General features: G+C 31.3%; 1 protein-coding gene across 3 annotated transcripts in view; it reads left to right on the plus strand.

Moving 5' to 3' along the window:
- The window catches only part of MS3_00003037 (uncharacterized protein), a gene marked incomplete at both ends in the record, with an annotated part of 60,214 nt that overhangs the window by 21,680 nt on the left and 12,714 nt on the right, over nucleotides 1-25,820 (plus strand). For 2 of the 3 annotated variants that reach the window (XM_012941269.2, XM_051210715.1), the window contains 14 exons: nucleotides 1,496-1,647; nucleotides 3,609-3,779; nucleotides 6,268-6,362; nucleotides 7,641-7,757; nucleotides 8,890-9,148; nucleotides 9,949-10,116; nucleotides 11,119-11,222; nucleotides 13,302-13,460; nucleotides 15,959-16,062; nucleotides 17,977-18,028; nucleotides 19,314-19,602; nucleotides 20,180-20,398; nucleotides 22,978-23,182; nucleotides 24,000-24,136. In XM_012941269.2, coding sequence (XP_012796723.2) covers nucleotides 1,496-1,647; nucleotides 3,609-3,779; nucleotides 6,268-6,362; nucleotides 7,641-7,757; nucleotides 8,890-9,148; nucleotides 9,949-10,116; nucleotides 11,119-11,222; nucleotides 13,302-13,460; nucleotides 15,959-16,062; nucleotides 17,977-18,028; nucleotides 19,314-19,602; nucleotides 20,180-20,398; nucleotides 22,978-23,182; nucleotides 24,000-24,136 — 2,231 coding nt within the window. Of the gene's footprint in view, nucleotides 1-1,495; nucleotides 1,648-3,608; nucleotides 3,780-6,267; nucleotides 6,363-7,640; nucleotides 7,758-8,889; nucleotides 9,149-9,948; nucleotides 10,117-11,118; nucleotides 11,223-13,301; nucleotides 13,461-15,958; nucleotides 16,063-17,976; nucleotides 18,029-19,313; nucleotides 19,603-19,648; nucleotides 19,853-20,179; nucleotides 20,399-22,977; nucleotides 23,183-23,999; nucleotides 24,137-25,820 lie in introns of those variants that run through there. The other variant, XM_051210714.1, reaches the window with a different exon arrangement.

Here is a 25,820-nt window from a genome sequence, read left to right on the forward strand (position 1 = left end):
AGTGTTAACAGTTATATACAATGGCCGCCATAATATAAAACGTAAGCGAAATATCTTTATTTCAAAAATTTCAAAAAATAAGGACAGGATGATAAAAAGTAAGAACTGAATTAGTCTTCACTATTTATCAATAGTGTATGTGATATTACATGTCTTAGACATATCTAATTCTACAAAGTACATGACCTAACTAACGAAATGCCAATTAAGACTATAAGTTAGTTGTTACATAAACTAGATATATGTTTAAACTAACTTCCAATCATGTGTTAAGCAATTGATCTTTTCGGTTTCATATATTTTTGTAGATTAAATCAATTAAATAGGATTTTACATTGTTGAAGTAAGGAGCGGTGGTGGTCTCATATTTCTAAACATCTTAAAATTTTTCATGTCTTTTAAAAATCACATAAAGCTAGGATATCAGCTTGAATATAATATCATTAGTACTAAACAGTGATTTTACTCTGATTATTACTGTACTGTGTCATTTACTACACTTTGACTTCTTCAAAAATCTAATAATTTCACTTTAAAGAAAACTAAAATAATCGAGTGATGAGAATACACTAAAGTGAGTGTTATACTGTGATTAACAGTTACCAAATCAAAGTATAGTTTATCCAAAATCATGCTGAACTATAACGGACTGGTGGGTACCAAATTATATAGAAAGTTAAAATAAATAAAAATATGAAGCATATTGAGATCAGAAGTCTCATTTCCAGTGCTTCGTTTACGCCAATTCAAAACTGCTGCAAAATAAAAAGAATACACGTCTCTGTAAGTTGGTTGTTGCTCGAACTCCAACTTTTGAAATTAGAATCAGTAGATTTTTAATTTACTGTCAAGCAGTACCATTACAATGTACGATTTAAAAAAAAACCAAGAATACTAAAATACTCTTTTTGATCATTTTTAATATAATATTAATTAATAAAGAAAAGCACCTTCAAAGTTAGTTTTTATTGTTGATTAACGTCAAGTAAAAGGTAGAAGTAAAGTGTTAAGAGAGAAAAGAGCGGTAGCATAACGGTTAATTGCAAGCATCTGCAGTAAACGATAAATGATCATGAATGAATTTGATAAAACGACATAGCTCATTATAATTTGTCTTTTTTATAGTAAACCCATAACAACTGTAATAAATAAAAGTCAGTGAAGTGAAAGTTTAGACAAATTTGACTGAAATCACCAATGTTTTCTGCAAGTTTCTTCAAATACTTATTTGAATAGAATCGTATTATTTTTAGGGAAGACTCACAAACTCTAAAACCAACTACGATATTTTTAATCAAAGAAACACATTTAGCATGATCATTCCATATTATATGGGTTTTCATGGAATTTACATATATACTCTTTAAACCTAATCTTGCATCAAATGACAGAATAGCATTGACAAATAACGATATTATCGTTAGATAAAGCTTATAAATATTAACATTATAATCTACCGATTCAATAGAGTTTTGATTTATCGTCTCAATTCCAGACTTGAATTTTCTTCGATCAATGTGCTTTTTGTATTATGTTGATACACTCACTTATTTGGGTGTGATAACGTCAAATCAAGGAATTCAGTCAGCTCGTATCGTGTTCACATTGTTCACCATATGGATGGTTGGTAGTGGGATTATGCACGTGGTTAGTTGTATGAATGTTTTTTCACTTCTAACTATTAAGCACCACCAAATAATTATGAGTTTATAGTAAATATGACAAATTAATGTTTTTAATTGGATTTGATGTAGTCATTAAAATATCACGAATATTTATCATTTCATGAAAATTTTTAATATCCATAAGATTTTAACTTATATTCTTTAATGACCTAGTTGAAGTCGTTACTAATACTCTATGTAAGGATATTGTTGTATCGTGGAGGAGGATAATGTCAAAAATTCAAAGTTACCTTTATTTCTTCTTCGGATACAGCAGATATAACAGTCCCTTACTGAGATAGGTTAATGCATACACCCATCACAAAAAAGGTGGCTGGATTTGGCTTCACAATCGCTAAGATTTTTAACTTACTTGTGAATTGTGAACGACTTCAACTAGTGCGTCTAGTAATACAAGAACAAAGGTCATATAGCCTTCATTTTGCAAAATCTACAGTATATGGATCTCATTGACTTCAGCTACTCTCTATTCGTGTCAATACACTTGTACCGTTTCGGTCACACTTATTAGAAGTATCCCTAGGACTCTTTAGAAGTAAGGCTGTTCAGCTGCCTCATGGTCACACAGTTTATTTTATTCATATCATTACAGTGCGAACACGGAATGGTCATTTTACATATTATGGACGAACTAAGATCTCGAGGAGCTAAGTCTGATGATTAAAGAGAGTGATTGGATCACGAGTCATGAACTTGCGAAAAATTATCACTGAATATGTAGGCCTAGAACCCCCTTGAGGTGTTTGCTGTTTTCTTTGAACCCTTCCCCACTCACTTTAAAGGAGATTTTTTCATTGATGAGCTTTCTTCAACAGGACTTAAAAGTTGATTTCTTTTTCCATCACGTCAATACTGGCGTCACTGGCAAGAGTACGGCGCATAACTCATGACTGTATACAACAAGAATAGATTATATTAATAATTCCTTTCAGTGAATTCCTCTTGATATTCTATAACTACATGTATAAGTCAAACATAAGAATAAATGTATATCCACAAATGTTGCGATTTGTCACGACTAATGATTTTTTTGGTAATTAAACTGACTGGAAATATTTTGATTGGGAGGCTGGTTCATATGCAAATAAGTGATGATAATATAGGGAATTATATTTTAGGAAATTACGAAGTAGATAATCACTAAATATACAAGTAGACCATTAACTATAAAGAATATAAGTCAACAGCCTCTGGATACGTGACCAATAACATCACTAGTTTGATATATACATATTAACCTGCTAAAGCATTTGTTTTTGTGACTGTGGATACATAATTGTGCCGGATTTTTCAATTGTGTAATTTGTGTTGAACAAACGATTCGATAATAATTTTCATCTTGGAATGACATCATCTGGTAATTTGCTTATAATAAAATATAAACATTATAAAATTAAATCTATGTGAGGTTGTAAGTGTTTCATACTTACTAAAAAGTACAAGTCTGGAAAAAAAACAGTAATTCGGTAGTAAACCGTTTCAAATTATCAGTCTGACATTATTGTTTAAAAAATGGTTCATAAGACGAATTGTGCTTGAACAAATAAAAGTCATTGATTCACCACCAACGTTTCATTAGTCGATTAAAAGGTCCTCTTAGAAATTCATTGTATCACCGAAGGGTAGAATATTCACCTATTTATCACTCAAGGTAGATTTGAAACATCAGCCTCGCTATGGTGTATTCTTATTTAGACTTTATTGGCTAATTTTTGTTTAATGGTATGAAAATTAAGTCAACTCTAAGCCAGATTATAAAATGTTTACTAGGTAACTGAACAGGAGAGTGTAGAAGTATCTACTTACGATATATTTTTCGTATTTTATAGATCTGTTTGCTTAATAATACAAATTTATTGTTATTTTATTGAAAACAGAACTTCTTTTATTTTGTGCTGTCTACATTCCTGTTATCAATGATAGATTGAACATTTGGGAGATTTTTGGTTGAATGAAAATCATCGTGGTACATGGAGTTACTTCGAGTCTTGTTATTTTCTTTTAGTAACATTATCTACTGTTGGTTACGGTGATTATGTAACCCATTCAACATTGGGGAGATTATTTATTTGTATATTTATACCAGTTGCTATGGTTAGTTTTCTATTTTTGATGAATTCTATAGGAAAATAAATTAAGATGTTTTATCTGGAAATAGTAATTTGAGGTATTGACTTAAAGCAAACTGATTTAAATTATAACTAAAAAAATTTGAAAAGTCATCGAAGACCTGGATAATCTTTTGAGATGGGCTAGTTCATTATTTAATTTCTGTTACTTCAACCATCCATGTGGGTTTTAAAAGCTATTAATAAATTAACTAAAACAGATGATAATTAAATTATTTTCATTGAAATCATGAACTCGTCAATATTAGACCATCATTGAGAGCACAAAATCACTGGACGGACGTTTCTTCTCAGTATGGGACTCTTCAGAAGTGTGCATCCACTATCCTGAACGCAGGGTTTGGACCCAGGACCTTCGGTCCCGCGCGCAAACACTTAACACAGACATTATTGTCGTTGAATGACGGCTTGCTGGTCTCTAACTTCAATCGATGCACGATATTATGTGGCCGTCCCCCGTTGTCTTCGGTGGGTAACTGCCTCACACCCAACACGATCAAATTCCACTGGTCTAAAGGTCTGGAGGCTTAGAGTTTACGCTCGAGATCAGTCTTGGGTTCGGTTCCCGTGCACAGTGTCGCGGACGGGTGCTACCGAGGAGTCCCATACTAGGACCGAACATCCGTCCAGCGATTCCAGGTTTTCACTGACGGTCTAACATCGATCGGTTCATAGTTTCAATGAAAATCAGCAATCTATACAACCCTATACTGATAATTGAATTATTATTAAATAAAGTAGGTAAAATCGTGCTGACTGAGGTCTATAAGTGATCTTAACACTTACAACTTCTGAAATTTGTTAGTATGATTTATAAATACCGAATAATATATTCTTATTCTAGACTATATGTATGATTAATACCTCCCACTATTAGCTATTATAAAGGAAAAGTTTGATGTTAGGATTCTCCTAGAAATAAATAACTAACGTTTCTGAGATAAATATTAGTAGAAATAGGCAAAATTCTGAATCATTTTATTAGTTTATACTCAGAAAATGTAGGCCTGATTCGAATTTTCCCATAAGATTTGCTTTGATACAATTACAACATTTGTCTTATGAAGCTAGATCAAAGTTAACAAGCACATCAATAGAGCTTTTCAAAACTATGACAATGAATTTTATCTTAAACCTGGCCATTTATTGGTTAATCAATTTGTATATTATAATTTTAGAACCTGAAAAGAATTTATTGTAAAGAATATTCTTCGTTTGTAGATCTATATTTTGAAATAGAACGTATTTTAAAATGATCAAAAATAATAATCAGCTGCTCCATTCGTTTAAAACTTTATTAAGTCTTCATGAATAACATAAAATATAACTTGTATTAGTATTTAGAAATAATTATATTTAACGAAACAGTTTCCATAATTTTCTAGTTCAATGCAAAGAATATGGAACAAATTTGTGCTTAGCTACATTTAATGTTCAGTTGTTTTTTTTTAAATACCACACTTAAAAACTTATGAACTTGATTATGACAATTTGTTGTTAGAATAATATACGAACTAAAAAAAAAACATACCAAAGATTTGTTTGGTCGAAATCACCATACATTTTTATTGAGCTTTTATGATAAAATTACTGTCTAGTTCATTTCATTTTACATACCTTGGTATCTAAAAAATTGTCTAGACAACGAAACCTGAGTAAGAGAAGTAATAAAAACAATTAAATTTCTAACTTGGTCAACTATTTCATAAGTATACTGACCATTCAAGTAAACACTGTAATTCTAAAATAGGAGATTTGTTTGTTAAAATTAAATATGTCCAAAAAAATATTCTGTCTCATATTTCTGGTTATTCATATGGATTTAAGTCAACTCTCTCTCTTTGAACGTACATTTCGTCAATGTCTATATACACTGGAATAAATTCACCTATGAAGTATTTCACAGATTTACAATCTTACACAATTTTTATTTCAAAAATAAACTTAGTGAATTCCATTTGATTAGAGAAATGTGGTATTCATTTTCTTGTACAACTTCATAAATATATAAATATCACTTAGTTATCTATTGTTACGGGAGTCCATCTGATTTGGTAAAATATAAGAAAGACTAAGATACTTGAAATGATAATTTGCTGACCATACTAAACAAAATTCAAATGACACAACTAATATATATATATATATTCCTTACTCAGAGGATAAAAACAATAAGTTGTACTCGAAAGTTGTATAAACAAATTTGGATTTATCATTTCAAAAATATTGTATTTCTTTCTCATTATTAATAAATAAGAAGTGTGAATTCAGTGTAAATTTTTTATATGGACACAAAAGAGGCAAAGAACAGGAGTGTTAACCATAAGTAGTTAAAATTATATCAGAAAGTGGATAAGCTCATTGTTTCCAACATGTATTATCAGTGAAATATGTTGAATATTTTCAAGTGATAAATGCTTTTTTTGTTTTTATTACTTTCATTGAAATTTAAGGGTGTTTCTGCAAGTTTTGTACCAGAGTTATTTCGTAATTTCAATAATAACTATACTAATTCTTCGGATCGATATGAACCAATTTCAGGTGAACGGTGAGTACATGAAGACATGTTTTATTTAACAGAAGTAGTTTTTAAAGTTATAAGTTTTTATTTTAATTTTGAGTGGTAAATCAATAGGTTAGATTTTTCACTTAGTTACAAGTTATCAAACATCACAATCGAATATATTTTTATCTTGCTTTTAGCAATTAAGAATTTTCTATACTAAACATCTTCCAGTTAGAGTATTATTTCGTTATTTCACACCTTACAAGTACTGTTTTATATCTTACCTAAAATGATACTCCTTTTGGGATAAAGCGACTTAATCTTAAAGATTAATTAATAAAATAAAAGCCTACTGGTAAATTTATCTGTGAGTACAACACGATGCGTGAATTTCTGAGCATTACTAGTGAAGATAACTCTTATTTTAATAAACGCTTTGTCTGATTAATAAACATTACACATTTATAAAAGAATCGATAACGGTAATGGAGTTTCCATTTAACCTACAATACTTTCCAATTAAGAAACAATTGAGCTGTTCTAGTGCTAGATAACAGCAACTGGCACACAACACTTGAAAAACTAGAAGAAAACAGTAATTAACCAGAACAATTCGAATTAGCATATATGATAACGAAGGAATGACCTTGAAACACACAAAACTGGTGAATAGAAAGTAGTGACACCTAATCGGAAACGGGTAAAGGTTATGCAAAAACTTGAATTTGAAAAAATGAATTCGCCATTATTAATAATAAGGAGACTCTAACACTGTTAACAAAAAGTGAGTATTCCTATTATTACCTTAGCAGTAAGCCATGAAAACTTGACCACAATTTGATGGGTAACATTAAATATTAGATATAATTGTTCTACACAAACATACCAAGTTTTTAATATCAGGATGTATACATATCCCTTTGTGGCTTTTCTTTCAAACTAGGAGGGATTTTAATTGCAGATAAGTACCATTTAGCAAACCATTAAAGACCACAAACCACAAGTCAGTTGTTTTGTCCTACTTTACGAGTCATAAGTTATTATGACTTCATAGTGCATCAAGACCTTTAGGTTTCAAAGTGAGCAGAATACATTTAGGCTACTAAGTGAAAATCAGAGAACCAAATCATGAACAACAGTTGGACATTAAGATTGGTTGATCATCATTCTGTCATCCAGCCATCAATCTTTAATTTGCTGAGCGATTGATTTCTCAAAGTTTGGCTAAGAAAAATCCATTCATAAGTTAGTCACTAGTAATACCATGAGACTTACTTTCGTATTACAGTATTTCGAGATTTTTCGTTTTATATTCTACAGACATGTTATCGTTTGCGGAAATTTTGATAACGAAAGTATACGAGCTTTTATCAAAGGTTTCCTTTACGGATGTCAAGCCAAAGGACGTATGAGAATAAACATGGTACTTTTGAGACCGTAAGTGTGCATAGTTTTTTATTCATATAAATATTACGCTAGAAATCAATCACTTTTGTAAAAGTTTCTGACTTGTTTAGTAATTTGATTATGTGACAAGGCTTAAAACTATAACCACAGACTTACATAGCTTTATACTGTCTTTCATAAGCTTTTCGAAAATTTACACAACTAAAAATTCTTTAGGGAGAGATTACAATAAACATCAATCTATATCAGGTGTACTTAATCAAAAATAGTTATTCAAATATCGGTTAATTTGCATTGCATAATTTTTTTTATTCATTATGGAGTAGTAATTATTTCTTCTTGAGCTTCCGGACAGTGCAGTACTGGTTATGTAAATGTTTTCAGTAAAAATAGGATAGGATATGAATTCAAAGAATGACTTTACATAATATCTACATATTTAGCAGTTCTAAACATAAAAAAAAGCTAATAAAATAGTTTTCGTCACTGAGATTTGTAGCCTTACTTTTGTTTGACTCGATTGGTTATTGCTTTACAATATCTTTAACTGTCTAGATTTAGACTAAGAAGCCAACGAGTTGAATAATTTTGAGTTCAATGGCTAAAGTTTACATTCTTTGCAGAATATTAATCGTTGAGCCTATATATATGACGACATAAATATGACGCGATCGCAATACATGTTACAACATTATTTCAGATGTTACAAAGAAAATAAGTTATATGTCGTTACGAGTATGCAAAATGCAAGATGAGGTTTCACGCGAGTAAGCTTTCTAAAGTGCAGTTTGATGACGAGTGCTACATTGATTTGGAGACATGCAAATTAGACAATTCATAGACTGCTCACAGTTGTATCTCTTGAAACAGGTACCAAGTATCACTATTTGTTAAGACTTAACAGATGATAGTCGTAAACTTCATTTTATGAACTACAAACCTAACTTCCCATTGGTCAGCATGTATGAGGCATTATTGTGTTGAATCGCGCTACGAATCCCTCGATTGAATTGATTATTATCAAAAGGATTCAGAATTATGCTCTGAACCCATATGTAATTGAGAAAATGTTAACCATGATTTTTTGGATAGTGTTTTTCATTCGAAGATTTTATTATGGAAAATAATATTTTCAAACCATTTACTTTTAAAAATTAAAAAGGATACCATTGGATTATGCACTGAAAGCAATTCTTAGTCCATATCATGCATGGGTTCGATATTTTGTTGGTACACCGAATAATCCACACGATTTAGCCAGAACTAAATTAAAAGAAGCACGAGCAGCATTCATATTAGCCACACCAAATACAAAATTTCGTGATGATGAAGACAGCGCAAATATAATGCAAGCAATTGCAATAAAGGCTAGAAAAAAGAATTTACGCGTTATTTTGCAGTTGCATTATTTTAGAAATAAGGTGAGTTTCTGAAGATTTTTTTCTGCAACATTATGGGAATTCGCGAACACTTTGATTTCTACTTAAAAATAATAAAGTGGTTGACTGCGTAAAATGACAAATCCGGTCCAAATATTCATAGTTCGTTACAGATATACACTTAATATCTTTGTATCTATATGTTAGATTGGCAGATTCCTGGAAATTGGTTCTGTTCTTTGATTCGACTTTGACTAGTTTTATGAACTTGAAGCTTTTTCTCTATTTGATAGTTTAAATATTCATTACATATGACTGTTGTATACAAATATTTCGAAATAGTAAAATATGAATAAATTATTTCCACTTACTCTTGAGAGGATCCTTATATAAGCCTGAAATACGGTCACATCACAGTTATTAACAATTGTCGTATTCATTGTTGAAATTTTCCGAACACTTCAAACTAAACAAGTATGGAGCCCGATTTTGTCACATTTGAACAGCAGTAGCCACGTAATGTATAAACCTAAGATATTTAATAACAGTTTATTCTATCATAGTATTTGAACAGGATTCAATATTGTCGTTTACACATGAGGAATCTACAGAAATTAAATTAAATGATTCTCATGATCACAAATCACTGAAACATATTTCAACATTCTTGTTCCTTTACATGTTTCAAATCTCAGTAATGCTGATGAAATTCTTGCAAGACTATAAACCTATTTTAACAGCAGTTCATTATTACTGCATGTTTTAAAATCTATGAAATGCTGCACATTTTATTTTTTGCAAGTCATATATCATTTCGTATATTCTCGTTTATTTATTTTTAGTGTTTAATGAATAATTTTCCACGTTGGACATATTTAGCCAACGATATGGTAGTTTGTATGGAAGAACTAAAATTAGGTTTAATGGCGTACAATTGTCTAGCACCGGGTTTCTCAACGTTGATTGTAAATCTTTTAAATGCACATGGAAGTAAACCAAGAATATTTGAAGTAAGATACTTTTTGAAATTTATGTGAAATTAACTATTGAGTCGTTTCACAATCAAGTTGTATAAAATGTTAATTATTTAAAAACTAAATCTTGAAAGTCAAATATTTATCATTTTCTATTAGAAATGACAATCAAAGTACACAGTGACAAGTATTTCAAAAACATGAAATCCATATTTAGTGGTTGGAGATAAACGATAGGACGTGCATTAAACTTAAAATCCTACTAACATAAAAAAACAATGCAATTGTTACATAACATGGTAGTTGCAGCGCAGCTTGATCGACAGAATTAAGACGCCACTAAGAACTAAACAACTTAAGCATTACATACCATTAAACGACAAATTAGCGTATAAATGAATCATTAATTTGCGTGAGAAACAACCTTTCACTGACATATCATTAAAAAACTTAACTGATATCAATAAAACATCCTCACCACTAGTTACTCTTTAAAATGAACGTACATCATAACACTTGTACTTGGAGCTAAAAATACAACTCTCAAGAGTGATGGATATAATAGCACCATAAACTTGCTAATTAGTTAGTTACTTAACGAATAAACTGATTTTACTAAATATGCTCAGTGGATAGTAACTTAATTAGGGAAACAGTGAATAGATTGGTAACAATTAACTGTTGGTGCTCACACCTGATACACCCTTGTGTTATTTATGTACTCATAGTAAATTTCGCAGTTTTATTTTTATTCTCCAGTTTGGAGATAAAAATTTTATTGGAATTTCCTAATAGTGTTGTTGCTGTGATAGTACTATATTTTGAAAATTTACTCATCGGAATTTGGGATTGTCATGTTAGGTTCTTTGTTCGAAATCTATGCTTAGTTTATGCACTTAACTGAAGTTTTATTGACTAGAAAAATTTTTTAGGTTATCAAACCACTTATGGGAAAAAAACTATATTTTAAAGACAATAGAACTTGAATGTTAACTTGTTTATGCTGTTCATCTACTTTTATATTTCGGCCTGTTTTAGTACGAACGTTGGAGGATAGAATATGAGTATGGGTTTCGAATGCAACTACATGATGTTGGCATTAGTCATGAATTTTCAAACCTATTTATTAGAGACTTAGCTATGTAAGTTTACATTTAGATTTCCATTATCGATTTGTTTCCTTATATCAACCTAGGCAGTAGGTGTCACTAATCTACTGAAAGTAACACTCACTAATATACAATATCTGTTAGTATATTATAATGACTCACGGAGATTAGTGTTCATGGCTGAAAAGCGACGGTCCAAACGAAGAATACAGGCAAATTACAAAGCATTTATATATCACGTATATATAATCTTCAATCTTTCATTTGCATCTTGCGGTGTGTTCTATAATCCGAAATATCTTTTCGTCTGGTCATCATGTGTTCTACCTGCACCATGCTCTTCGTCTGACGACTGTAACAACTTCAGCGCCACGTTTCGCTACGTACTACTTACAAACAATCTTGTGAGTTGAGTCCACCACAATGGTAGAGTAGGAAATAATAACTCAGTTATAAGAAAGGTGAAAATAAACCGTACGATTTGTGGGTTTGAAATTTGAATCATTTCACAGCTTAATACCCACTCAAGTTAACTAAGTATATCTTAATAACCAATTTTACATTCGTGAAAGTGCTATTGTACAGCATTTTTCATTGATGATGTTGTAAACTTGTCTAATAGTAAGACCATTTAGATGCTGCATAGGAAAACAAATGAATTATTGTTCATAACTCTTAAATGTTCCAATATTTATAGAATATACAAGTGAATTTGTACGTGTCGAACTTTTTGGTTATTAAGGGATTTTGATGTAGACATGTTTATTTTCGGCACTACTCCAAAAACAAAAACCGTTTAATGTGCGAATGAACGTTTTATGCAACAAAATAATGAAATACCGGTGGTTAGCCAACGAAAATAAAAGCCTAAAATAACCAATTAATATCAAGTGAATTTGAATGATACATTAAATTATAAAATGCAATTTAATCACATGAAAAATATAACATGTTCAAGTAGATTTTTTCTCCCAGAGATCACCTGTTTTTAAACGTCTTAATTTGCCCATTCTAACTCTATTTAGGTTTTCTTTATTTCACAAAAATAATTGTATGTTTGATAATTAAGATCGACCAAAGCCTATTGATTTGAACAAGTTATTCTGAAGCAAGCATCCCTTAGCCTTTATTTTCTCTTAATAAAAAAGATATCAAGATATTTCCATTTCCCTCATAGTGTTTTGTAGTGTTCGAAAATCAAAACACTTGTGCATCTAGATGCAGAATCATAAGATTGGTTATGAATACCTGATGACTCAGTTGTTAACTAATTTCGTTTACTTAAACATATTAGGACGGATGAACTCAGATTAATATAAAAAGTTCCGTACTAAGTATATTTATTCAAGCAAAAGTCTTTTTAGTTTCAACGGTAAGACCGGTTACAAGAAAATGACTTAGTATCCATATTTTGTGGTATATTTATAGTGCGACCAGTCTAAAATGTGAAAAATCATAAAAATACTACGAGCTAGAATGAATAGTAAAGTTATAATGCTCATAACTGGATTAAATTCAATAGTTGGTTAGAATTGAGTTCACCCCAAGGTCCGAAGGTCTTAATTTCTATCTCATATGAAGTTATAAGTGCACAATGATGGCGAGCATTAAACTAGGTTGAAATACCTGTCCAGTTGTTTATAGTTTTCATTGGTTTTCTCGACGACATCAGTTTGCAATGAAAACTACTTCCAAAATGAACACATTTCCACAAACTAACAAAATTAAGAACCTTAAATTTCAGTTTACTGATTGTTCTGTGATGTAGGAGATAGATTTGTATGACTTTGTGGAAAACAAAATTCACTGCTTTATCAAATACTCTTTTCCAGACCCATATGTACTGCTTTTTTTTAAAAATTTCCATACATCTCAATAAAGCAAAATTATTTATTTAAGTGTATTGTGAATGGTAGTTACGTGGCAAGACAGTTTTTGTCTTAATTCCACATCATTTGAAGATTCATTGAAAACTAGAGAGCACTAGACACCTATTTCGCCTTGGTTTTCTGTTGTGAAATCAATCTATATGATCATTTATGAGGTATTTCTCCTCTTTCCTATAGTCTTTCGTTCTCGCTCCCTCTCTCTGTCTACCCTTCTATGTTTCAGTTTTGTTTATGAAAAGTGGAATCTTATTCTACTAGCCATACGTATCAATGGACTAGAAAAATCTTCAATGCTTATAAATCCAATTGATGTAAACTGTCCAGTGAATAATAATTCAATGCGCGCTATAGTTATATCTAGTGATTATAGTTCTGCTTTAAAGTAGGTGATTTACTTTAGTCTTTTATAATTTTAATGAAGTAACAACCATGTTTAGAGTTATATGATCCTATAATCAAGTACTTAGATTGCTTACCATGAATGATCATTTTTCAAAACTTATCACCTTTGTTTATATAATAAATTAATGGTAGAAGTTTGACTAGATCATAGTTAACGTCTAGAAATTTAAAAGGTACAAATGGTTTTGTATATTACTGATCTTTATTTCTCAGATAAACGGCAGAATTCGTGACAAGATTTTAACTTAACCATCCAGTTGCATGTGAAAGCATGAGAACTTTTTAAAAATAAGGTAGCAGTATTATAGAATAATAGAACATAAATTCACAAAACCAAAATATAAAAAGCTTTGTTTACACTGTAAGAGTTGTAGTCAAATGGAAGTCACTTTTTTTCAAATAACTGAGCAATATCAATGTTACTTGAAGTAGTAAGTTGACATGCAGATCATAATTGCATCAAGTTTCAGTGTTGTTAGAAGTTAACAAAAGTAAATTTTGTGCTAGTATTTTTAAGTAAATAACTCAACCAAATTAAATAGTTTCAAAATGCAGCGATCACAATCACGTTAAAATACGAGAAGTAGAAATGTCACTAAACACAAAACGTAGACTCAGTCAATTAATCAAGTTAAAAGTATGGACGATTGTGGTGAAAAAATACAGTGATAACGCCTGTTATAAGATATGAGTTACAAAAATAGAAATAGAATGTAAACCGTTAACAGCAAATAGTGTAGCGTAAAACACAGAGGCTACCAAAAAAAGATCAATCGAGAGATAACAGTCTGATTTGACCTTAGGTATATATATATATATACTCATCTCTAACTAGTCTTAACGATAATGACTATTTACTAGAACTCCAGGAAATGCATCTTGAAGTCAGTCACTAGTGAGCAGATGATTACTATTATTAGAAGGGGTTTTGTGGAGATTTTTCTTAGAGATTTCAATAGTTGAAATCATGAGCTAGACCACCATGGAAAACCTGGAAGCACCGGACGGCCGTTTCGTCCTAGTATGAGACTCCCCAGCAGTACTCATCCACGGTCCCGCCCCGCGAGATTCGAACCCAGGACCTATCAGTCTCGCGCGCGAGCGCTTAACCATTAGACCACTGAGCCGGCATCCAACGGTGTTAATGTCTAATTTCAACCAATCCACAAAGTTGCACCACCGTACACCATTGTCTTCAGTGAGCTGATATCTCACAACAGACCTGGTTGGACTCAATTAGTAACGACTGAGGAGTCCAATGTTGGGACGAAACGGCCGTCCAGTGCTTACAGGTTTTCCATGGTGATCTGGCTTCAATTGACTCATGATTTCAACTAGTGAACTTTTTAAAATCTACACAAAACCCCTTCTCATGATAATGACTATGACTAGTCAATTAGACTATTTGAAACATTACAGTCTAGGCTATCAACATTTCGCACGGATACTTCACGTTATTTTATTTCCTGAAATCAGAATTGGAGGGTTCTTGTATAAATTTTTTTCAACCTCTATATAAATTTATCCTCGTTAACTTTGTAATGTCGACCATTCCAGGTTTTAGTAACATTAATGATTAGTCAAGTATAAGTCTAACATTATTTATTCGAAATATTAGCTTTATGGATCGAAAAAGTATGTTCTATAAAGAAATTTTTGGCATCCTTATAATGTATAACTAGCAAATAGAAAATCAGTCGGTCAGTTGAATGGGACGTAGAACCCGGGACATACGTGCACAGATTTAATTCCCCGCTCCACATTAAGAGATCATCACGGTAAATTCCAGAGCGGTTGAAGTAGAAACATTATCGGTGTAGATAAGACTAGACATACAAGATATGATTTGTGAAGTAGAAAATACCATGAGATCATGTTGAGACTAAGGATCTGAGAGAAGATAAAGTAGGAATGATTCTGATGTATTTCACCCAACGTTTCCAAACATTGGTTACAATAATCACGCTGGTCCAAAACACATAGTCTGCACTTACCTTCATACCTTAGCCCAATTTTCACGGCATTATGAACTGATGTTTCATAGTGGTTTGTCTACCCCTGACTTTCTTCCAGCTTATTAATACATTAAATAACATCGCCCGTCGCGGTAGGCGGTGGTTGGGTATAGGTAATACATGTCGCAATCGCCTCAGTTGAGTGAAATTTACTACCACACCAGCCTATTTATTATCTCTACCTATTACCCTATTCCAGCCTTAAGATTGCTCACTTCCACTTTATACTGAGTTACTTAACCAAAACCCAAGCAATTTTGCTTGAAGGCAATGGGTTTGTTGAAGCTTTCTAAAGTCAACAGATAGTTTTAGTGTTTTTTCCTATCCTTATCCTTTTATAAAAAAAGTTATTATTATTTGTCTTCAGTAATTAAAGTTAATTCACATTTGAATTGCATTATTCGAATGTAATCTTTCTTAAAGTATTTACTAATTCTATGCTATTTTTTCAAATGTTAATAAGCTTGCAGTATTATTGCATAACATGCGAAGGACATCTAATTGGTCAACCATGCAGATGTAGTCGTCCTGTGTTAGAAAAAAGAAGAAAGATAACAATTGCTAGAGGTGAGTTAGATATGTCTTTGTCAAAGATTGGTAAACAGAAATTTCAAAGACAAATAGGTGTTTACTTTAGAAAATTGATAGCTTTAGTGAGATTATAATGTTCAGTTAATTTTCTTCATACTACTGAAGAGTTAAATGTTGACTTTTACATAGTCCGCTGGACGGTCAGCAACTATTCACAGAAAGATAACATCCGGTTTTTTATGTAATGAAATAAAAACTTTCATAAGCTATCCAAAATGTCTTTGAATAATGAAGACGTAAGACCTTCTATAAAAAAATATTGAGATCGATAGGTCTTTTGAGACAAATAATAGTATTATTCATCATTATTAGTGGGGGTTATTATTTGTCCGTTTTTGACATTCAGGACCACATGAAATCATTCTCTGCTGCCACATGGACATGGTTACTGATTTTGAGTCTGTGAAAATTTAAATTGAGATACACAAATCGAGCAGATGAGTCCTAGGTGGGACAAATAGCATGTTCTAACTTCCCTCACTAGCCACCATTTGAAATATAATATTGTTGATTTTCCCTTCAAACTGGATAGTTTTTTTATACCACAACAATTTACTCTCGCTTCTCCTTATTTTACCTAAAAGAGCTAGTTTGAAAGATGAAACTTTTTATAATAAATAAAAAAAGCAGGCAATGAAATATAAGGTATTAGTCTTTATTGCTTACAATTTTAGATCATTAACTGTTTTATCGCTATCAGTAGAGAATATATGTAACAGTACATTACAGCAAAATAAGTACAATCCTTCAGTTTCAATAATCGTCCTTCTAGCTCCTCCTCAAGTGCCTAATCAATGTTTCGTATGTCCGAAACTAAGACATCTTCCAGTAACAGTAAGATATTGTCAACCTCTGGAACATTCAAGATAAGACACGTAAACTAAATTACTTCTGTCCAAGTCTTTAGAAACTTTATTGACTGACAAAATGATGTCATTGGCCTCAAAAATAGGAGAAGGCTATGAATTGTGTTTTAAGCTGAACGCGGTCAGAAACTAATGGGTGTCAAAACAGAAGTGTTAGAAGTTACGTTTTGGTTCGCACAAACCTAGAAAATCAAGCATGTTTTCTTCTTCAGCCCAATTTGGTGTACGAACATGTACTTCATAATTTCATTTTTGCACGATCCACATATATTATGATAATTATTAGAGTGAATTACGTAGTATTGTCAGGATAAGCTTAAAGACGTGAACGGAAAGTACCAATCAAGACATTGAGTAACATAAAAACAATCATCTTAAAGTGACAAAGTTATTTTAAGTATACATTAAAAAAGAATACTGTTATCATGAGACTAAAAGTTTAAAATTCATCGAACAGGAACTGACTTATCGCATTGTAAGTCATTATCAGTCAAAAAGCTGTGAAAACATCCCATCGCCTGTTGTGAATAATTATCTCATATCCAACATGGTTGAACTCCACTTGTCAAAGGTTCTCACTAGAACTTCTAGAATCGCATCTGAATGTCATCTACAGCAGCAAGTAGAACGTGGTCATATAATATCAGAAATTGATTGAAATTACACTTGTACACCATCCCAAACCAGTAGTATAAAGCTTATGCCTTCATCGCGAAACAATTGGTCTTCGGTTCTATCTCACATTCGAGGAACTTGAGTGTGCACTGGAGACTCTCAAACCAGAACAAAACAGCGGTCCAATGCTTTCTGGTTTTCAATGGCTGTCTACCTAAGATCAGTCCGTGATTTGAACCATGGTTTATATTTACTGGTTCAATTAGTTTGTAATAAGTAATTGTCTTTTGATATTGTATGGTTTATTATGTTGATAAAACAACTACTTAACTTTCAAAGTTATTGCTTCTTTGCATTACTTTTTCACAGGAAATTGTTTGAACTATTGACCTATTCTATCTTATTTTAGACTTAGCACTATATGAGCAAATTGGGAAAGCCAGAGAAAATGCTGTTAAAGCGTAAGCCTATTTAAATAAATCTGTATGTCAATATAGAACAATATAGGCATTTGTCCCGCTAAAAATAGCTATAAATACATTTTCATAAACTAATAATCCAGTTTAATACCGACCAGTTTGAAATTGTTACTTGTTATAAAGCGGATTATATTAATAAAACAATCTCAAAACAAATAAATTCATTGTATCAAAAATCTTTGAGCTAATACTACCTTTCTTTTAGTATACAATGTTATCTCCTGTGAAGATATGAAATCATTAAAAATAACTGTTGACTAAAATTGCATAATTCAGTAAGAGAACAAAATAGAACCTTAGTTTTACTGAATTATTAGGTTTATCATTTAAGAATATTATTTATATGAGCTTTGTGCCTAACTAACACCAATAATTCTTGTTCACTTATTTATTTTATGAGATCTATTTATTATGAAAACAAAGAAGTCATTATTCTGCTCATTAAGATAACTGTGTTCATCGACTAGCATTGAAAACAATCCTTTATATTTAACGATCAAGAGGTATACATTATGAAAGATCAATTTTTAACATTGATAACATACCTTTTAAATGTCAATAAAAAGTATTAGTAAGAGGAAAGGAAAGACGATAATTTCGAATAACTTGACCACTTAAAAAAAGAAAAAAACGTCATACAGATGGTTAGTTAAATCTAAGGAATGATTTGTGTTCTAACAGATACTAATTTTTTTCTCAAGTAGATAGAATGTATTCATGATGGAGATTTAAAACTTACATGACTATTATAATTATGCAATGTACGATAATAAATATCAAAGCATAGAATACTGGTGAAAACCACCGTATTGCTAGTCAATATTTCAACATAATAAAAGAAAGTGTATAGAATAGTGTGACTTCATATGCATTTAAACTTAGAAGAGTCTAGTAAAGCATACATTAGAGATGATATCCTGCAGTAAAGATCAAATGCTATAACGATATATCCGAATGAGTAATTGTTGAAAGGAACTATTTACCAGTCTTATTATTCGTCAGAGTATATGATTCTGTTTGTTCAATTTGTAAATAATAAAAATGGATGGAGGAACCATCAATTATGTAGCCTAAATTCAAAACGTCATTTAATTTAACCATTTACTACTAAACATTTTTTATCATTCATAATAAATTGTGCACAATATTTTAATGGCTGCTTAATTCAACGAATTTTTTATCAAACAACTTTACATGAAATATCATATTGATAAATATAGTATATATGCATGTTTACATTTAAATATATCTATCCTTTCGTTTATAGTGAAACATGGTCATATGATACTAGATCTACACACTTTTTTCGTCATTCATTTACTGCAACATCACCTAATTTATTACATGATACAAGAAATCTACTATTTGATCAACCTCGTGGGCGAAGTGAAACAAGAAAAATGGATATAAATTCAAGAAATTTAGCACTTCCAAATAATATTCCAACAAGGTGTATGAATTATTCTCCAGTACGAGCTCCATCACATTCATCACAAGTAGATCGTACCGGATCATTTCATTGGGTACCAGATATCCCACTTACAAGGGCCACGTTGGTAAGTGTTCGTTTATATGATACTAGGTTTACTGTTTATTCATTAGGATGATACTAAGGTTCTATAGAGGATTCATGATTACAAAATGACCTGTTGTTTCCAGTCGTATCTTAGGATACACTAACCATCGAAGGAATTTAATTATTGTTCTATCCAATTACATATTCGAGTCGTTAGAAAACCTGGTAAATTGCTGTTTTAAGAAATCAATTCAAGTAACTTTTGTTGGATGGCTAATCCAAAACTTGTGCTACAATTTTACGTCTTAATTCATACTACTAATCGTTTTTAGTGGTAAAATTAAAAGATATAATTTCTAAAAAAAATTACTGAATTTCATACCAAAATCTGACATAATGATGTTTTATTCAAACAGTCAGTGTTTGTGTTATTTTGTGAGAATAAAGTGAAACATACTATATCAAACAAATGCAAATATTTTAATAGTGTGGTCAGTATAACCGACTTCCAGATTGCACTGGCTTCTTCTGTTTGGCATGACAAGTTTTTTAATCGTATCGGCTTAGATTTTATTTACACTAATTTCGGATAACCTTGCTATCTTTATCTGTTAAAGAGCCCAAATCAAGCAGCAAGTCTGAATTTTAACAGACATTTCCTTGTATGTGTTGCTGGAAAATCAACAAACGGTCCTCTTAATTTGGAGAATTTCATCATGCCACTACGGTTCCATTGGCAACGTGTTCGAGATATCGTGATCCTAGGAGATAGTCATTTAATTGGGCCGTTGGAATGGGTGAAATTAAAAAATCTTCCAAGAATATTTATCGTCGACGTAAGTTGATCATGAAAATGTCTTCCATAGCTATAAGATTTAGGTCATTTAAAAATATTGGGATTTTATTCAAAAAGTTGTCACTACCTGTGTTATTCCATTATCAAAAACGACACTACACAAATCCTAAACAAAAAGTATGCTCTAGTTTTTGAATTATAAAATAATCAAGAATAATTGTAGTATAGTAAAGAATACCTCTAACTTACAGGCTCAAAAAAAATATCGGAATTCCATATGTGTTATAATTCATATTCCAATACGATGAAATACTCTATTACTTTGTTACAGGTGACGAGACAAAATGACCTAGTTTCTTACAAATATTTTCATAATTCGATCATGTACTACAATCATGAACTTAGTGGAATTATTTTTACAGTGCTTAAATCATTATGTTTTAAGAATATAGTTTTCCCTGTAAGCTTCTTTTTTATCATTTACAATCATAAGAAAAATTTGAAAGGAAAAATAATTCATTAGAAGTATCTAGGCATGTTTATGGTTGATTGGTACCTTTCAATTAAATATAGAATACTAATTACAGTCGAATAAATCCAATCTAGTTAGTGTATTCAACGTAAACAAGGCGTTATGCAAATTTCTGCATGAAAATTAAGTGATTCACCTTAATACGAAACAACCTGTTTAAAAAACAGAAATATCAACTGATATTTGAGTCAACTAAATTAACTCAGATAATGCAAGTAACACAATTGATACGAATTGTCCATGCAATGAAAACTCCTAGCCTCCATATCGATACACAGGATAAAAAGATGCTTATCATTTTGCTTGTTGCGAATTATTCTAAAGACAAATCCTACGCTGAAGACTTATTGAGAAAGATAAAAAATATCTCATTTTGCAAGGAACTATTGTATACAGATACATTGACAATGTCCCTGAAAATATGGCGGGAAAATAGCATTCTAAAATAAAAACGGGCTAGTAAGTAGAAATTTTCTTTAACCGAGGTAATAATAGTGTCACGCCGGTGAAATTTCAACTCTAGAAAGGCAGAAATTCAAATTTAAAGACAAAAGTAGCAAAATAGCGAGTAGGCGGTTCTTGTGGGGATTTTAACACTCCCAATGATAGTGAAACAGAAGCTTTAGTTTGACTGCAGGTATACATTATCAGATCAAAAAGTATAACGAAAAAATTTACTCGGTCGAATACCTCGAGGTAGTCTACTAAGGATGTACATATGTCAATAGAGACTGACAAGTTACAGTTCTTAACACCAACTACAAGGAAATGCAGACCCTTACAACTAAATTATAATTGGAATCAATATTGTTTGAATACAAATTGGGTCTCGCTGAATACATTTGTGGCTATTTCATTCTCACTAAAATATGGTAAAATTCTCATGTGACAGAATTTAGTGTTTATCAGTAGACTTTCCATTTGTCCTAGGCTTGAAATCTTGTTACATCCAACATTAATTATTAAGCTAGATGTCATCTACTTTCACAAAACATAGGTTTGGTTATTTCTTATTATTCATGTAGTGATACTCATCTAGAGCTAAGTGTTATATGTTATACTCATATTCTATTTATCACGAATGTACATGAGCGAAAACTGATTTGGCGCGGAAGTTCATGTGTTAACAGTTTCAACTCGCAAGCAACATTCACAAATTGAACAAAATACAAAATTAAATCAGTCAGTTTATTTGGTTAATTTGACAATTTTATGTATTGAGTAGTATCACAAATCTGCAAAGATTGGTTTACATCAATAAATATGGAAACGCTTTACCAGCCTAACGGGATGTTAAATTTATAAAGGATTCTAAAGTTTAGTCAGTTAGCAGCGGAGTGGTTATTAATTGTGGCCTGTTCGATAGCGTACTTTTCATTCTATTGCGAGTCAAACAGTATAGTTATTAGCTATTCGTTGTCTTGTCAGACTGTATGGACAGGTGTTGCTCAGTTAATTAAAAGTAAAAAAAATACTGTTTTATTTAGTACCTTTAAATAATCTCTCAGTAAGTTTTGGAGAAACGAGTCAAATGGAACAAAATGCTGACCTGCAAATTAACAAAATTCTTGTTTCATAAACATGACTAGTTTATCAGAATATATTTTGAAAACTTATTACGTCTTATTGGGAAGAAATTTTTATAAGTGACCTCGTTGACAGAAAAAGAAACGGACGAAAGATATATCTTATTTCATTGAAATCACGAATCGATCTAAGTTGGATCGCCATTGGGAACCTAGGACTCGTGTGGGACTCCTTAGCAGTGCACACTCTCGACCTCAGTGTTCTGTAGGTTAAGCGTTCGTGAACAAGACCAAAGGCCTTGGGGTTGATTCCCACCTGAAGGGTCGTGGATGAGCACTAGTGGGGAGTCTCATATTAGGATGAAACAGCCTTCTAGTGCTTCCAGGTTTTTAATGGTGGTCAAACTCAGATCGGTTCATGATTTCAATGAAAGTCAGCAAATTCCACAACCCCATACTGACGGATAACCCTAATGTTACTCACCAAAGTTTTATTAAACTTAAAAATGAATAATTTTTTAAGCTCAAAATATTCACTTTTGTCTTTTTATTTTTCCACAGGGTGATCCATGCAGTTTTAATGATCTACACTCAGTACATTTATGTCAATGTAATGCTTGTGTGGTGCTTGGTTACAGTGCGGAAGAGCCTCATTCACAATGTGTTGATCCAAGTCTTCAAGACAGAGTAACATTATTGTGTGCAATGAATATTCGATCATTATTGCAAAAAGAACAACATTTGGTTCATTTAACAACAGAATTACGTATGTCTATTATATTCATTTAAAATATGACAAAAGTATGCAAATTGATCCACGTAGTTCCTTAGCTGCTAAAAGAAACAAAATGTCTTTACTAATTATAATTCCAATGTTTAATATTTCAATTAGATGTCAAGTGAAACTTTTTAAATGTATGCATCAAAAAATAATTAAAATTCATATATTTTTCATCCTAGTAGTATGGATACTGTTGAAAATGGCACTGACGTAATCATGATATTCTAACAAAAAACGGAATTATTTGGTATTTAATGATCTTAAAACTTATATGGTACGATTCACATGGAATAATTTGAAAATTTGATCAGTAAAGATTTTAAGTTTAATCTTGTTTAGATAAGTGGTGATCGATAATATAAGTTCAAAAATATGAATTTTAACACCATCACATTAGGTGAAAGATCTCTAACATTGATTTTAAAATGAACCAAAACAGAGTAAACATGTTTTGTTTTGTATTTAATTTTCATCACTAACAGACATTAGTGAAGAACCGATTGACAAAACGCAACACCAAACATCTATACCATCTTAGTTATCGACTACTCAACTGTGGGTGTCCATCACACCAAATGAATTGAGTACAAAACCCTTTGATCTCATGATGAATACATAAAATATAGGCTGATGAATTTACAGCATCAAATTCAGTCAGTTTATGATGAAACTTGCCTGGATAATAGCACATTTTTCAAGTATTATCTTAATAAATATTTGGTTTCTTTAATTTATCTCAATTTTTCATCATTAACCAGTATATACATGCATACATATTTTTCTCCCATGTTATATTTTTTAGATTATGAAAAAAATGCCTACTTGTTCAGTTCAGGTGACATACATGAAAATGATTACAAATTACCAGTATGGTTTAGTGAACCATTTGCTCGGGGGATTATTTTTAGCAACACTTTACTATATAGCTGTTTGAGTTCTGTAAGTGATTAAATTATATAAATTAAGAACATGATTGACTATTTAGTAAATAAATAAACATCAATAGTGTACAATGTATATACATATTAGTAATTGGATATATGAATATTTAACCTTAATAGACAATTACGATAAACACATCCAGTTGGTTAGTGCCTTTGCATTTATTTATCAGTAAATTCAATTATCATGATAATTGCAAACAATTAAGTACTGAGAAATGAAACATGGTCAAATTCTTAAAATTATGCTTGAAGACCATTTCCAAGATGGTAGAAAGGAATATAAAAAGTTTTAATAAAGCTATTTTACTTAAATTATTATGTTTAATTCTAATGACTGGAACCTCGTATTACTTCAATCAACACATGGTTCAAAAATTTTTTTATTTACACTTTAGTGGATTATTTATATTTCTAATCTACTCATTTCTCAACAAAACAAAACCAATAGCCACTGGAATGAATTCAAGTAGTTTGTATGTATGGTGATCATTTTAATGTTTACAGGTACCAAGTAAAATTTGAAATGAATAGATTGTTACAAATACTCTTTTATTCTGGTATCCAGTTTATCGCTACGATAAGCGATGACAGTTTCTGTCGGTAGTATTTAACCATAATTATTCATTGCAGTACTTTGTAATTGTTTTTTGTTGATTAGTACGATTGAATTGTTGAATGTCTGTTAGTGTAGACTCTTTGTAAATGCTTCAACTTAACAAATAACTTCATCTTGATTGTATTTTATAATAACTGGTAGATTAAACATACTTGTTACTGTAACCCTCTGGTGGATAGCATCTAATTATTTGAAGTAATCCCTTAAAACTGTTGTGACTTTATGTCCGGCTTTTTATCACGTGATTTATCCACCAATCAAAATACGACTTATACAATAATAGAACTGTGCCAAACTAATGACGTTCGACCGGTATGAGCAGCCTAGAGTCCTTATTAGTCCTATGTCCGCCTACCCCGTCCACGTGAGTCCAGAACACCAATATCAGCTTCCACTATGCGAATTAAATCATTTATTTCAGATATACTGGGTTTATATACCAAACAAACAGACCGCAACGCACCATAAAATAGGAAATAACACTTGTGCACAATAAAGCCAAAAAGTGACTGTGAACGTGGGAGGCCGTAGTCAATAAACTGAACATAGCTTAAGAACAGTAAATCGTACAATAATAAATAATAGGTCAAAATAAAGCTTATAACAAGGGGAATATAGATATACATAATCTAGTTACCGAATATTTATACCATGGCAATATATAAATAATAATAGTCCATTAATAAATCTCAGACGTTAATCGTAATGTAATCTTCACTAGGATATAACAAAAACTTATGTATAGATGGTGAATCTTCAAAATGACAAAAATGGCTCATTATCAATTTAGTCACTAGTCATTACGAAACACATATAGTGAGGTAAATTTAGAAGACTGAATACAGAACGAAAAGTTAGGCGTTTTTTATTCTAAGAAAAAAATAACCTCGCCATTTCCATAAATCAATTTTCCGTAGCTTGCGGATACAATATATGGAAACAAATAAAATGCTGAATCATCCTTATAACTAATCTAATTCACGAACTTTACTCATTCAAAAGGAACAACATGTAGACATGGTTCAAAAGAACGGAATAACGAAGGATTTTTAAGGAATATAGT

The sequence above is a fragment of the Schistosoma haematobium genome, chromosome ZW, assembly GCF_000699445.3.
Source record: "Schistosoma haematobium chromosome ZW, whole genome shotgun sequence".
NCBI lineage: Eukaryota > Metazoa > Platyhelminthes > Trematoda > Strigeidida > Schistosomatidae > Schistosoma > Schistosoma haematobium.